This window comes from Melanaphis sacchari, unplaced genomic scaffold (genome assembly GCF_002803265.2).
Source record: "Melanaphis sacchari strain LSU unplaced genomic scaffold, SCAv2.0 Contig0_pilon_pilon, whole genome shotgun sequence".
Lineage (NCBI taxonomy): Eukaryota > Metazoa > Arthropoda > Insecta > Hemiptera > Aphididae > Melanaphis > Melanaphis sacchari.
In genome coordinates this window covers 19672734-19688097 of record NW_020270366.1, presented here as the reverse complement: position 1 = coordinate 19688097, position 15364 = coordinate 19672734, and the positions used below count along the sequence as shown (strand labels likewise).

Below are 15364 nucleotides of genomic sequence, written 5' to 3'. Positions count from 1 at the left end.
TATTTTATTACAATAAAAATATGTTAAGATTTGTGATTACTACCCTTGACATTTAAATAATGTATAATACTCGTATTATAACACATTTAGGTATAATGATTCATTTCGTAATTGATTCCTATTGCTTATTATCCGATTGCGTAAGTCTTTATTTATTTTAATGTATAACATTAATGTACCTATATTATAATATCAATAATTGTGATTTCACGTATGCGTGTTTGTGTGTATGTGTAAATATATGTATGTGTGTGTATTATCTAGTCGCAAAATAGGCGACCAAACCAAAGGGTAACCTTTTAAGTTTTAAGTTATATTTATTATTATGTTATTTCAAATTTTAGAACATCTATACCAAAATTATTGTTATTTCATCTTATTCAGTTTCAACTTATGCATTAAAATTAGGATATAATACTGGTTCTGTAAAAATTTTATCAAGTAGTTATTATTAATATAATATTTATATCTATTTCAAAATATTTTTTTGTGTGTGTGTAATTGTAATTTAATAAAACTATTCATTAAATTTTTTTTGTGTCATAAATTAAGCTCTTTCATTTAAGATGATAACAAACATATTATATATTACTTTTAAATAATAACTGTAACGAACAACGATTTTTAATATTATTTAAAGTTAAGAACTAGGTGATTTGAGTGTTTTCTTTAGCTTGGTTTTCATTTGTACACCTTTTGACTCCATGGTACTCATCGGTCTTTGAGCATTTTTCGAGTCGAGTTTTGATAGAAGTTCGGTTTCGAGTTTTACGTAATAGCCACCTAATATATATATATATATATATATATATATATACATAAACAAAGTAATCATCAATATTCATTGATAAATCATTATGATAGTAAAAAATGTAATATTATAATATAGAAGGTACTGAGTACCTATACTTAAGTGAAGGTATCTCATTATAATTACCAGATCGTTGATTAATATTAACAACGGAATTGTTGGTAGTAGTTAACACTTGACTGCAATCTGCACTCGAATTACTATTTTGATGTAACAAATGATGTACAATTTGCCTAAAACAACGTTCTTCGTATTCTCTCTGATTATCCTGATTGCAACGCATTGGTGCCGTCAACGACCATTGATATGTGCCAGAGTATCTTTGAAATGAAAAATGTTATCAGTTACTTACAATATTTTTATATTGTATAGACTGTAAACATATTACTTAAATATTTACCGAAATTATTAGAATATAACGGAAAATACCTGTATTTTTGTTTCAGTGTTCTGATTGCTTTCGAAGACCGTTTAATCTTTTGTTGTTTATTGTTATAAGTTGTCTTTTCAGAATGAGTTGAATCACTGTCACTGAAACTCGACAAAGAATCTTCGACTTCTTCAAATGATGATCCAAACGACAAATTAATTTCATTCAATGGAATCTCGGTCGCTTCGTATACATTATTGTCACCTTTTATTTTGGAGTAGAAAAAAAATGACACATTTTATTGTTATAATTAAGTTTTGCTCTATTCGTTACTTGTATATTCTATAAATATACTTAATTTATATTTTAATAGAAAAAAAAGTAACTTTCAGTCTACAAAAAAAAAAATTAGTCGGCGTATAATGTATATATTTCTCTAATTGTTAGTATAAATAGTAAATACATTTTAACAAGATAAATAAAAATTATTTAGAGAAGAGTCAACTAAATTAGATATAGAACAAATAAATATTTTAACAGAACTAGGAAAACTGAATTGTAACGAGATACAGCTTAATATAATACATTCACCATCAATATTTTATAGTAGCTAACCTAACCTAACCTATTAAAATATTATACTTTTGATTAATTAACATTTTTTTGGATGATGCTAGGTACTTTAAATGGAAACACGTTATTTTTGTAGGAATTAATTACTAAAAATATAATTTCCAATACAATTTAAAAAACAAAATAAAACTACCCTGCGTATTGGTGAGGGTGAGTACGCGGGGTAATAGAATTCGACCATCACCTCTACTATATTCTCAACTGAACAGATATTTCAACTTTACAAGCCGAACACGCAATAGCCAAAATAATTTTTGCAATTAGTCAATTAATATAAATTAAAATAAATTTGCATAAAATACAGTCACATTTATAATAATACATGTTTATGCATTGTAATATGTTTTACTTGTACTAGGTGATACGGGTCGTTTAGCGAAAGGTTTGTCCCATAATTCCGTCAACAGTTGTCTCTTGTTTGACGACGTGCCCATCACGATATTATCCCACCAAAACTGTGATTTCCTTGACGCACTTTCGTTTGAAGCTATAAATAAAGCATAGAAACACGTTTAAGAAGTTTGAAAATATTGCGCACGCCCTCCTATTTGATTTCTATATTATAATAATTATATTATTATTGATGAATAATATACAAATCTGAGCTATATAAATACAACAGTTTACCGATAAATGGAGCAAACCGATGAGATTCAGTGGTCCAAGCCGAAGTATTTTGATCATTGCTCTTTACATCACCTGTTTATAAAATTAGTGTAAGAAGAGTAATTATTAATAATTAAACTATTAAAATATTTCAATAAACACGGATCCTCAGATGAATATTACGTGTTATTTCTAAAACAGATTTTAAAAATCGGTAATTTATATTGTACAATATTGTCAATGAATACGATTTTACTTTTAAATATATATATATTATAAATATAGTAAAATTATTTTGAATTTTTAAAAATATATATTGAAATTATCATAATTTTATATCATTTTTATAGTTGATAATAAATTAGCAATTTATAAATATAGATACATTGTACATCAAAGCCTTGTAAACTTATAAAAAATTCCCTGCCACACCACCATTTTACAGGAAATAATATTAAAAATTTATTCATTTTCTAAAAAATTTATGAAAACCTAAAAGCGAACTAATCTGTAGTATGTTCTATAGTAAAATTAGTTCTCGAGTTTTGTTTTAAAAATTTCGAGTAACAGTTATCTTGTATAATTTAGTTATTATAATATGTAATATTGTAAAATTTTTACCTTCTGTTCTGTAGAATTTACTAAGCATATTTGCTCGCACTTTTCTTTAGTGATAAATGTATTTATATTAATATAATTAAGTTCATATTTTCAAATATTCAAATACTTTTATACCGTTTAAAGAGAGGTCAATGACAATACAAGCTTTTTAAATTCTGAGTAAAACGATATATGTATTAATTTTACTATGTTTATTTTTGTTTGTTTTCAGTTTTCACCTTTTGAGGCAATAAAAATGCTTTTCAAAAAAGAGGGTAGTTTCAGATAGAAAAGTGAATCTTTTTTATAAAATCCCCAATCATTTTTTTATAATTAAGAGAGACAAAAAAAATTATGAAAAATGAGAATTATTATACGAATCCAATTTTTTTTTTTTACTCGAAAACGAATTACTGTAGATATTTAAATATTTTATTTTAAATAAAATATATTGGTATAGCCACAGAATTTTTCTTTAATGATGTAAAAATAAGTATATATAAATAAGTATTATTAGTATAATAGTTTGTAAATAAAATCATTAAGTATCGTACCCATATTTAAAAATATTTATTATTTAAGAAAATAGGGGTAAGTATGCTTGGTAAATTAACTAGTATATATATTTTTTATGAATCTAAATTTATTTTTAAATTTAGTTATTTTTATTTATTTTTTAGTTCACTTTTCAAAAATTTTTGGTTTGTACTGCATCTTTTTTAAAAAGTAGGTCAAAGGTAAAATTAAAATCATCGGTAAGAATAACACGTGCCAGAAATGACATGACATATTTTTATGAAAACAACAGCCTACCATGCGCATCCATATGTTTTGTAATCCCATTTGAAAAAAACATGGGCGGATCGGTGATGGTTAAGGACGGAAACATTTGCATAACTTTATATGTTTCTATTTCGGCTGTATGTTCTAGTAACGGAATGTGCTCTCGATGGTGACAACCCTGTTTAAATATAATACATAATTATTGTTTAAACTCCTTATCATATTCGGCAATGATAATCATGTTAATAGTATTATTAATTATTATAAACTCGTTACTTAACGAATTGTTTGTATAATAATATTATCATTAAACAAATTAATATACGTACACGATGGGACTTAGCTCAATCCGTTAACTAAATAAAACGTTATTAAGACTGATTTTTATTTACACAAGTAATAATATAGATAATAAATTATTTTGTTTAATATGATAAACACTTGATATTGTTAAATTTTATAATGTAATTAATGGCTTAATACAATTATAAGAGATTATAAAGTATAAAGATAAGTCATTTAATATTGTATATTTGTATAAATTTTGCAGAAAACATGAGTATAAGTATCAACCAGAATTAATATAATAATATTATGTGGTAATATAAATTATGATGTTTATTCGTGTTATAAAATTAATGTCATACAAACAATATGTTTCATTAATATGGTTATTGCTATTTGATATGCAAAATTGAAACAAAAAATATAAATATATAAACGTATTTTATTAATCTTTATACAATGACCCGTCAAAATATTGTTAAATATGTCTTAATTTCCTATGACCTATAAGTATATGTTATAATATCAGGGAAAGATCGAGAGTACTAAGGTTAATAAGGTTAGATTAGGTTCCAGAGTTACACTTCACACGACACAAATATATAATTCTTTATATATTTAAAAAAAATAATGTAATATCTAATAATTTAATTGTAAATAACTAAGGGGTTCTGCTACCTCTTTTTGCTTCGCTTACCAACCCCTGTAAGCTCACGCTAACCTTTTCTAAAAAATTTAACCCGTAACTCAATGATCACTTCCCTTTGCATCTTTAAATTTAATATCTGTAATTTAAAATAAAATTTACGAAACTTTTTAATAGAAAGTTTACAGTATTTAATAAAAATTATTATATTTTATTTATTTGTAGCTACCTCAGCAATTATACTTGTTATATGAAAAATAAAATGTATAAAACTTTTATTAATATAATAATAATATATAGATTACTTAACAATAATTTCAAGTAGAGGATCTGATACTAAGATTATATTTAAAAATATACAAGATAAATATTTTTGACATATATTCAAATAAATATATGATATATAATGATCCATTCTGGACTTATCCCTGAACAATATATCTGATAAATTTAAAAAAAATCTTAGAATTTAATGATGAAAAATTAACAATACGTCCTATAATCTATTATACTGTCTATAAAATTTTAATTTATTAATATTATTGATTGGATGTTTGTGTTAGGATTTATTAAACGAAGTATTTACCCCGTCATATAGAAAAATCATTTCTACAATCGTACAGTAAAAAACAGGCTTATTAGTTATTATTAAGCAAGCGCCAATTGCAGAACTAAAATAAATCAATAAATGTTGATGAATATTTTTGTGCAGCGAATAAACACATTTGTAAAAATTTTAATTTCTATGAAAACTTACAAATGGATTTTTGATTGGCTCGTATTTAAAAGTTTTTTCATTGCAACATGGATAACGACCTAAAAATATACAAATAAATTATATATAAAAATGCATTTCACTAGTGACAATTACTTTTAGTAACAAAACACAAATTTTGATATTTTGCATAATATAATATTGTTTTACACTCCATAAAATTGCTTTGTATTGGAAATTTTACATTAATAATAATTATTTAATAGATACTTAGACAAGAAAAGCGGTGGTGTATCTGAAGTACAACCAACCAAGGGGAGAGAGATATTTCAATTTTTAAACACGACTCAAAATTGATAGGGCTCCTTGAGTACAGTGTTGGGAAATATCTAAATAAATTATCTAGATAAAATTGATTTATCTTTTATCTTATCTAGATAACTTTCAACTCATTTTTATTTATCTTCATCTGGATAATATTCTAATTATCTAAGAGTTGCCTATTTAGATAATTTATTTATATGGATTAAAAAGAAAAATTAAAATTAAAAATATTATTTTTTTCAAATGTAAATTTTTTTTGTTTTATTAACTCAGAATTTGACTTGTTATCTTCTAATGAAATTTATTCAAAAATTAACTTTTTTTTATTTTTTCAATTTTAAGCTTTTTGTATTGTTAAATCAGAGAATGACTTTTCATATGTTCTAATGAATAAATTATTTTGTTATATGTTTATATTTTTAAATGATATATTTTTTTTACCTAATACCTGTACCTATATCACTAAATATTAGCAAAATTAACGAAATTATCTGATATTTATCTAAATAAAAATGTATTCATTTTTATCTTTACCTAGATACAAATTAGTGTAATTATATCTTTATCTTTATCTAGATAAAAATTAGTATAGTTATTTTTATTTTTAGTCAAATAAATTATTAATTATCTATTTCCAACACTGAGTTAAGTGTATAAAGTTTACTCTACCCATCTCATGATATTTTCATAGAACTTGTTTCAATATATTGCAACTTACAAGTCATTTGCAATTTAATGCAACCTCATATTTACGTTTGTATTTTTGCTTTTGAAATTAAAAACAACTAAATTTATTAAGCATTTTCCACATTATTGTATTAATCTCAAGCTTATTAATATTTAAATAACTAATTAGTAACTTCCATATCAACAAAAATGTATAACATTATATTTATTCAGAAATCAATCATTCAAGAAATTGGTGTTTTCAACATGTAAAATGCAATTTTAGTTGTTTAAACATAAAAATATTTAAGGTTGATACAAAAATATGGTGAGGTTCTTCATTAATTTTCTTACATTTCCAATTTGAAAATACAAGATTTAGGTGTTATTACGAAATATTACATTTTTTCCGTAGGTTCAAGTTTGTTTTTGTTTTTGTTTTTTTTGTTTTTTTTTTTTTTTAACAATACGCTACTACTAAACTCTTAGCTATAATAATTTCTACAAAACAATTTGAATACAAAATATAATTGTTACCAATAGGGTAATAAAGATATCGATTGTTTTCCACCGGATAATACTGTGGCTGTTGCGTATGGAATTGACACCACCTTTGATTCTTGACCGGATACATGTATTGGCAACGCGAACACCGCATGAAATGACACTCTGACCATAGAGACCAGTAAACAATCCGCCAACACTTATATTTTGAAAATAGAGACTTCACGTGATCGTTTAATGTCCATTTTGAATCCCTACAGCAGTAATATATAGTAAGTATAAACAATCAAAATTGCAAAAAAAAATAATATTATTTGTTTATTTTTAACTTTATTTCTACACACAAATTTTACCATCAAATTTACATAATATACTCTCAATTAGAAATAAAGCAGACATAAACAATAAGAAAAATAATACTAATTAATTATAATAAGAAAAAAAATAATAAGGTATAATCATAAGGTACTAGCTTTTAAAGCATTAAAATACATTTTTGAATAAATAATAATCATAAATTGATTTATCAGTAAAAATCAAATAAATAGCTAAGCACCAAAAATAAGAATTTAATTTAATAATTCATAAAGATAATAAATATGATTATAATTATGATTATAATTATCAAATTAAATATTAATATTTAATAGTTTTTTATTTTTAGAAGCAATGGATCAGTAATTATTTTAAAATTAATTTCAATATACCTTTTAAATTTTAACAGTCATTCATTAAGTACTTATAAGTATCAAATAATTTAATCAATTTTCATTAACCTAGTTTTTTAATATTTTTTGATAGATATCAAACTAAATTTTTTTTAACTGATACTCTTAACGACTGTTGTTACAGGTAACATTAATTATATTTTTAATAATAGTTTGACATTTTAGAAAAGATATCTTCAGGGCAATAATTTAATGGATCCATTGGGTTAATTGGCATATTTCGAATTATATTTAATTTTCTATAGTTTAAATTTTATTTTTAATATCGATGAATTAATTAGTAGTTTAATTTTAATTATCTTTATAGAACTCATGAGATGGTTTGGGGCATAAAAAACTATTGCATACTTTATAAGGTAACAAACATCTTGTTAAAATGTCTGAAATTGATTAAAAACTTTCATAGAAAGAAAAATAAATCATCTAAATATGTATGACAAATAGACACCTTTCACTAATAAATGCGTTACAAGCATTATTAAAAATATTAAAATAAGTTTATGTTTATGAGATCACTCTGCATTCTTGGAACTGTCTCATACGCTATTTTAGAAATATTACAATTATAATAAAAAAATTATTTTAACTCAACTTAATTTTTTATACTTCTAAAGATCTTTATGAGATCATAATTTATCATAGTTGTAAATAATAATGTAATATTAATTAATATAATCTAAATTTTTCTCCTCGTGACTATAGCAATATAATTCTATGTATGGTTTGATTTTAAAATAATTAAATTTAATATAAAATTAAACATATTGATATAAAATATTATTAAATGACAATGCTAAAATATTTAAAGAAAATAACTTAATTTTATAATAATTTGTACATACTCATAAGTTCACTATATGATATAAAATAACAATGTAGAAAAAAATACCTAAAAAATTTAATTACCTTAAATGACAAGCAATCACACTTCCATTTTGAGCAATCTTAAAAGTAGGTGGTTTACAAGGTATCCTGCCAGCAACGCTTGGAACCAAAATCGTATTACAACGACAGCAACTATAAATAGATTGATAAAATTAATTTAAGATATTGATAAGTGCTTTAATGATAATTATTGAAAATTAACAAATTGATTTATTAAAAACAAAATTATGGGATTAAAACTGTACAAAATCATACTAACTTATTATAAAATGTTCAATAAATGAAAAAACATTTTTTTATATTAATAAATTTAAACTATATTTAGTGCTTATAACATTTTAAATAAAACATCTTATTTATCACTATTTAAATTTGTTGATGTTTTAAAAACATTTTTATTAATTTTAGTGAAGAATAATATATATAAATAAAATATATATATTTTTTTATATATATACATATAAAATATTAAAATATTTAGTTACGTACATAATGTAAAATAATTGTACATGCTAGTTATATTCACTTGGGTTATTTCATAAGGCAAAATAAATTATAATTATTTTTGTTTTTCATATTTATTCCTTGTAAATAGGCAATTTAGTTAACACAAATGTATATTTAAGTCATAAATGTATTTTAAATATTTTAAATAATCTAAAACTTTTTATAATTAATGTTTCAATATCTAAAAACATCATTTATTTACTTATGTAATAAATTATTATTATAATAATGAAATCTAAAATTAATCTTAAATTTACAAGTATAATAATAATATTGTAATGTATTCCATGTTAATTGGTAATTGTAACAGGGACGACTGATAATTAATCAATTAAGTAACACAATTTGTTCTAATCAGAAGCTTAAAAACTTTTTAGTTAAGATAATTAAGTAATCATTAAATAATTATATTTAATATGATGTAATTTATAGATATTTAATGTTATATAGGATGTACACCTTACTTTCTTCTTAGATATTACATTTAAAAAAAGTGAATATTTAATTTAATATGACCATAAAAAAAAAAAATTATTATTTAATGAAATTGCTTACTAAAGAAACTTTAACTATGCATTTTATACTTTCTTTTAAATAACATGAAGCTATTTAATATAAACTAAATTAAATTATAAAATATAAACTGTTGAGCGATGTATAATATTTATTATTTATATTTAACTTGAAATTTTTAAATAAAAATCCAAAATGTCTTTAAAAGAAAGATATTTTTTTTTTATAGTTTTGGTTCTTTAAATGGACGATTACGTAAATTAATTAATTACTCTTTTTAATATTATATTTAACACAAGTCATAAAAATTTTCATAATTTTAAATTATTAAAATAAATACATTTATTTGAAGAAAATTATATTCATTGAACTTACTAAAAAGCATAAGCTAGTGTACTAAAATGACCTAATTCACGTTTTGGATCCCGTTTGCACAAATCCCATATCAATTTCGTAAACAAACGTGATTTTAATTTATCCTTTATGTCCACCATATTTTCTACATCACAATTATTAAACTGATTTGATAATCTAAATGGATAAACGCAACCAAGTTTGACAGTTATAAAAACAAACATAATAAATAATAATTATGTAAATTTACTTACAAACCTTGTAATAACTCCATCATTAACACACCCAAAACTTGCCGAAGATGATAATACATCATTGATATTATTTTTGCAAAACAGTAAACATTCTTGAAATAAAGGCTCCATTTGAAGAAATGATGCAGAAACCAAAATCGGTACTACATTTCCATTATCTATACAAAAATATTAGTGTTTAAAAAAAAAGAAGATCTTTATTATATTTGATTATTTTAAAATATAAATTAATACCTAATGATGGCCATTCGTTTTTTGGTTTTAAATCCTTCTTAACCCACTTTATTAACCAGTCAAATATAGGAATTTCACAATGTACTGATATATCGATATCCTCCAACCGTTGTCCTAAAAATAAATAATTTTTAATCTCATAAAACGATAATAATAAATAGTTTATCACTTATTTTTATACCCACCTTTGGTCACCTCAGAAAAATATCCCATTTTCGAAATAAGTAATCGCTTAGGACATCGAAATACTTTTTTTAATTTTTGAACAGCATCGCATACATTAATCTCAATTTCCGTACTTTTTTAATTAAAAAAAAAATATATTTATAATGTATGGTTAATGGTAATAGATGAGAATATTAACATGGTATTTTAATTTCAAGTACTTACTCTTTATTAGATCTAGACAAATTTTCGATTGTATTACATTTTGATTTTGAACACATTTTATCTTTATACGAAGGATTACTACTAATTTTGGAGCTAAATGATTCAAATGTTTTCAAAACATTTGTCGTCAACGTTTTTTTAACTATAAATGGAAGTACAGAGTCCAAAATACCCTCATTCATGATATCTTTGAGCTTGTGTTTGAGAATACATTGCACTCGTTCAGTACTTGTATTTACCATTATTCCTTGTTCCGTTTCGTTTTCGGCGGTAATATCAGATTTTTTATCCGACAATCGTAAAAACAAATTATTACGAGACAGCTCAGTCCAATTTATGCTGCAAGTATCGTGTACTTGTTTTCCCTTTTCTGAAGTTAACACGTCGTTTATCCGATAGGCTAATATTAAAAAATCTAAAAATTCTTGTAAATCTATTCGTTCACATTCGGAAATCACGCCCAATGTTGCAGTATCGAGTTTGTTTGATTCATCGGTTGATGAATTCATAACTCATATAATAACGATTTGCATTTTTGATAGTTTTTATACAAAATCACGGTACACACGCCCAACCTCGTCGTATTAATATTTTTATCATTGTTTTGAGCATGACGTATTGCATTTTATCCTAACTACCTATTTAACTAAACACACTATAAACAACTAACATCATTATTTTTATAACTAAACAAACAATAACCGTACTGTATACGCGTATTAACGCCTATAATATTGAACTATTGAACTTGATTAGTGAAGAATACAAAAATAATATACATTATTTGTGACTAGAAAAAAAATAATGATTGTAGAAACGTATTTGTTTGTTTCTATAGAAACAATAATATATATATAATACAAAAAGGTTTCGCAAAATAAGTTAAATTATGGTGTTTATATTTGGTTACCAAGATACAGAAGATGTTTAGAGATGTCATTATTTGTTATTATATTGATAGATATATTCACCTATAAATGGAAGAAGGGGGGTATCATGTGAATATACTAAAAATAAAAAATGTAACCAATTTAATTTATTATATTATATGAGTTTTTTAGAAAATGTAATAATTCATACTAAACGATTTTTTTTTTTTTGTGAAATATACCGTCATAACTAATAATAATGTTATTGTTTCTTTTTTTGATAAATATAAAAATAAAAAATAAAATGCTATCGTGAAGTACGTAGTGTAGTAGGTAGAGAAGTATTTAGCTAGGTTATTATAATAAGTATTACACAAATGTACAGAAGAAGATATATGCCCTTAAACTGCCTATATAAAGCGCCGTCTGAAAAAAATATTGAAGATTTCTTCGACACGTGATTGTATCTTTTGACCAATCATTATTTTTATAGTTTATTAATACATTTGTATGATATATTTATAGACAATTATTTATTTTGTAAATTAAATATTGGACGGATTTACTTAAGTCACGTTTTATCTATATACATTAAACATAAAATTAATACATTATTCTAAAATTAATTGTTGATTATTAACCTGTGCCATAAAATTTTATCTTTGTATAGATGTACACAAACAACAAGTGCTTGATTTTAGTATAATTGATAAAAAAAATAAGTAGTAGATCACTTGATATTTTCATGATCAACTGTTTTCCTGATAAAGCAGTTGTATAAAATAAAATTTATTTAATTTGTTTTATAAATTGCCTGTTACAGAAATAAATTGAACAAAAAAATAAAAGTACAAGTACCCATGATTTATATAAATATATGACTCTATTGAATGGCACTTCCTTGGCATGTTTTTATATTTCCTTACATTTTTCCTTACCCAAAACATTATTAACTTATTTTCTATAGTAGATAAAAAACAGTGAAAAACAAAAAAAATCCAGTTTAACACAGCCTCTTGTCAATTTTTATAGTTGTATTCACAACTTACGTATTTCAACGAGCTATCAAGCACGATAATACAATCAAAATTTATCAGTCAAAGTTGAATCCTTCCTACGTTATAGAATTTTTCAGTTCAACAATTGGACATACTTTACGCGTTATAATTATTGTTATAATATAGTTATATATTTTGTATTATCCATTACACTGATACAATTTTACAATTAATAATATATTTAATGTCAAAAATACAATTGATTAACACTTGCCTGTTATACTATAGTGCTGCTATAAATTTTAAATTTTTATTATGAAAAAAAAATTAATTTATATTTATTTCGTACTAACTGATCATTTGGACTTCGCATATAACTATATTATTAAACTGTCTGTTTTTAATTTAATTTTAACAAATAAAATACTACAGGCTGAGAAAAACATTGCAGCAATGTAAATCTTTCATTGTATATATTTAAATTAATGACATCTTATTTACTTTTTGAGAGTTTTTCAACAAACCATATTCATAGGTAGCTTGTAAATACCAGAGGCTTTAACTGAAATAAAAAATCATTATACTTTGATCATTCATATAAAATATTTAATAGTTATGATAAAAATGTCAAATAGAAAAAAATTGAAAAATTCTAAATTTTTATTCAATTTCCGAAATTATGCCCAAACTTAAATTTCTGATTGTGCCATCATTCTCAACTTATTGAAATACTGAAAAAAATAGATTTAATATAAAGCCCAAGCCTAATGAAATTTAAAACTTGTTTGAATCATTAAATGTATAACGGCTTTAATTAAAGTGAAATTTGTAAGACAAAAAAGCAGCATACATACTAGCTATAGAAAATATATAATTTGAAACCACTAAGAAAGGAAAATATATTTTTTAAGTTACTGTTAAAATATACTATTCATTCTAATTACATTAAAATTTTAGGTACTAGATATGAGCTTAAATAGAATCTACAGAAGCTAGAGTCCTGTAAAATCAAATTTGAATATAAACTATAAAATAAAAGCGTCTACCCCTTGTCATTAATTTTTTTTATTATTATCACTATAGCACGTACAGCTATTATAGCCCAAAGCAAAATTTTAAACTATTTTCAATATTTTTGTAAGCATCTAAGTTTAATCAACGTTAAATATATACACTCAAAAGTCATTACAATAGGAAATTGCACATATTTTTTTATTATTATTATCATTAAAACTAAAAAGGTTAAAGTTTTCAAGTAGGTTCTGCAGAGATCGTAATGGGTAAGGGACTAAGGATAATGTATAGCTGCTCGAAAGGCAAAAATATAATACATACATTTTATCCTAAAAGTCTTGTACTACAGTATTACACCTACACAACTTATAATTATTTCATTTATAAATCATAACAATAATACTGTAGTAAATGCATATATCATTAAATTGAAATTTTTTTATAGATTACTGTTTTAAATTCCACATTTAATTAGGTACATTGATGCATTAGGGTTTTACTGAGATACTTATAATAGGGTGATCATTTTTGGAACATACCTTACATGTTGGTTACATCGAAAATGAATAAATTAATAACACAGATTCAGTGATATATTTGAAAAAAATGAAAAGAATTTTAATAGTAATGAAAATTCTTTATTAGCTCAATAGTAAGTTGATAACAATATAACTTGACCAAATAAAAAAGTACCTAACATGGTAATTTAATCACAGTTTTGAAAAGTAATTCATATTCTTAATGTATCTTAATTATAAAAAATAAATGACTTTCCCAATATTGCATACAATTTACGTATTTTTTGTATATTTAAATTTCATTGAAAGGTAATTAAAAATAATTTTAAAAATATTTATAATGCATATTAAGAATATTATCTAATAGGTATATTTTTTAATTACGACCGCGGTTTTAAAATTAAGCCTTTAGATTATAGTAGATATGATAATGATATGTCTATTGTTTATTATATAGGCATTGTACCTATATCTATATTTAACAATGTTATCTACCGTATTTTTTCAGTTCAATTTATTAGCTATCTACATAAAACTCATGATTCTATCGATTTTTAAGTTTGGTACAGTTTAATACTGCTCGTATACGGCTGACAATAAGTTAAAATTAAAAATAATAATAAAAGACAACAAGAGTTTAAAGAATTGTTTAAATAATATCTCTAATTGTTCTGAAGTTAAATAAAATAATCACATTTATGGAAATTGTTTACAGTCGCTGTACTTTAGGGACTCAGAAGTTTTTACCCTTAATGTAAACAAATCGTAATTTAGATTACAATATACCAACAACTCTATTACCTGTTAACGTCTAACTAAATACCTAACTTTTTTGTATTTTTTTAAAATGTGTACCTATTATCTACATATATATTAAGACATGATATTTTTAAACACGAAAATTGTATTAATTCATGTAATACATTTTGTATTTAAATAAAAATTTATATAATATCTCGTTTTTTAATAATATTTTGTATTAAATTAAATTTAAAAAATACATGGTAGATAAAAACGTTACGGTAGATAAAATACTGAACAAAAAAGGTAGCAGTAGATAACATATTGAACCAATCAATCCTTATGGATCATGATCTATTATTTATATCGTAGAAAATTATCTAAAGTAATTATTATCTATCCCGTGCTTGTATCAT

General features: G+C 23.3%; 1 protein-coding gene across 1 annotated transcript; it reads right to left on the bottom strand.

The window, feature by feature from the left end:
* Positions 1 to 543: 543 nt before the first annotated feature.
* Positions 544 to 11550, bottom strand: LOC112594953 (uncharacterized protein KIAA1841 homolog). The gene is made up of 14 exons (XM_025339988.1): positions 10809 to 11550; positions 10604 to 10716; positions 10419 to 10532; positions 10189 to 10342; positions 9952 to 10107; positions 8578 to 8688; positions 6977 to 7197; positions 5492 to 5550; positions 3834 to 3981; positions 2442 to 2513; positions 2164 to 2301; positions 1241 to 1445; positions 938 to 1131; positions 544 to 783 (listed from the first exon to the last, which is right to left on the bottom strand). The coding sequence occupies exons 1-14, from the start codon at positions 11315 to 11317 to the stop codon at positions 641 to 643; spliced, it is 2337 nt and encodes a 778-aa protein (XP_025195773.1). The 5' UTR covers positions 11318 to 11550; the 3' UTR covers positions 544 to 640.
* Between the last annotated feature and the right edge of the window lie 3814 nt (positions 11551 to 15364).

Excerpts from the sequence above, each read along its gene's own strand:
- LOC112594953 (XM_025339988.1), bottom strand. The coding sequence starts at position 11,317 with ATGAATTCATCAACCGATGAATCAAACAAACTCGATACTGCAACATTG. Across the intron at positions 10,533-10,603 it reads TTTTTCTGAGGTGACCAAAG|GACAACGGTTGGAGGATATC; the intron begins GTGGGTATAAAA and ends ATTTATTTTTAG. Across the intron at positions 3,982-5,491 it reads AGCCAATCAAAAATCCATTT|GGTTGTCACCATCGAGAGCA; the intron begins GTAAGTTTTCAT and ends ATATTTAAACAG.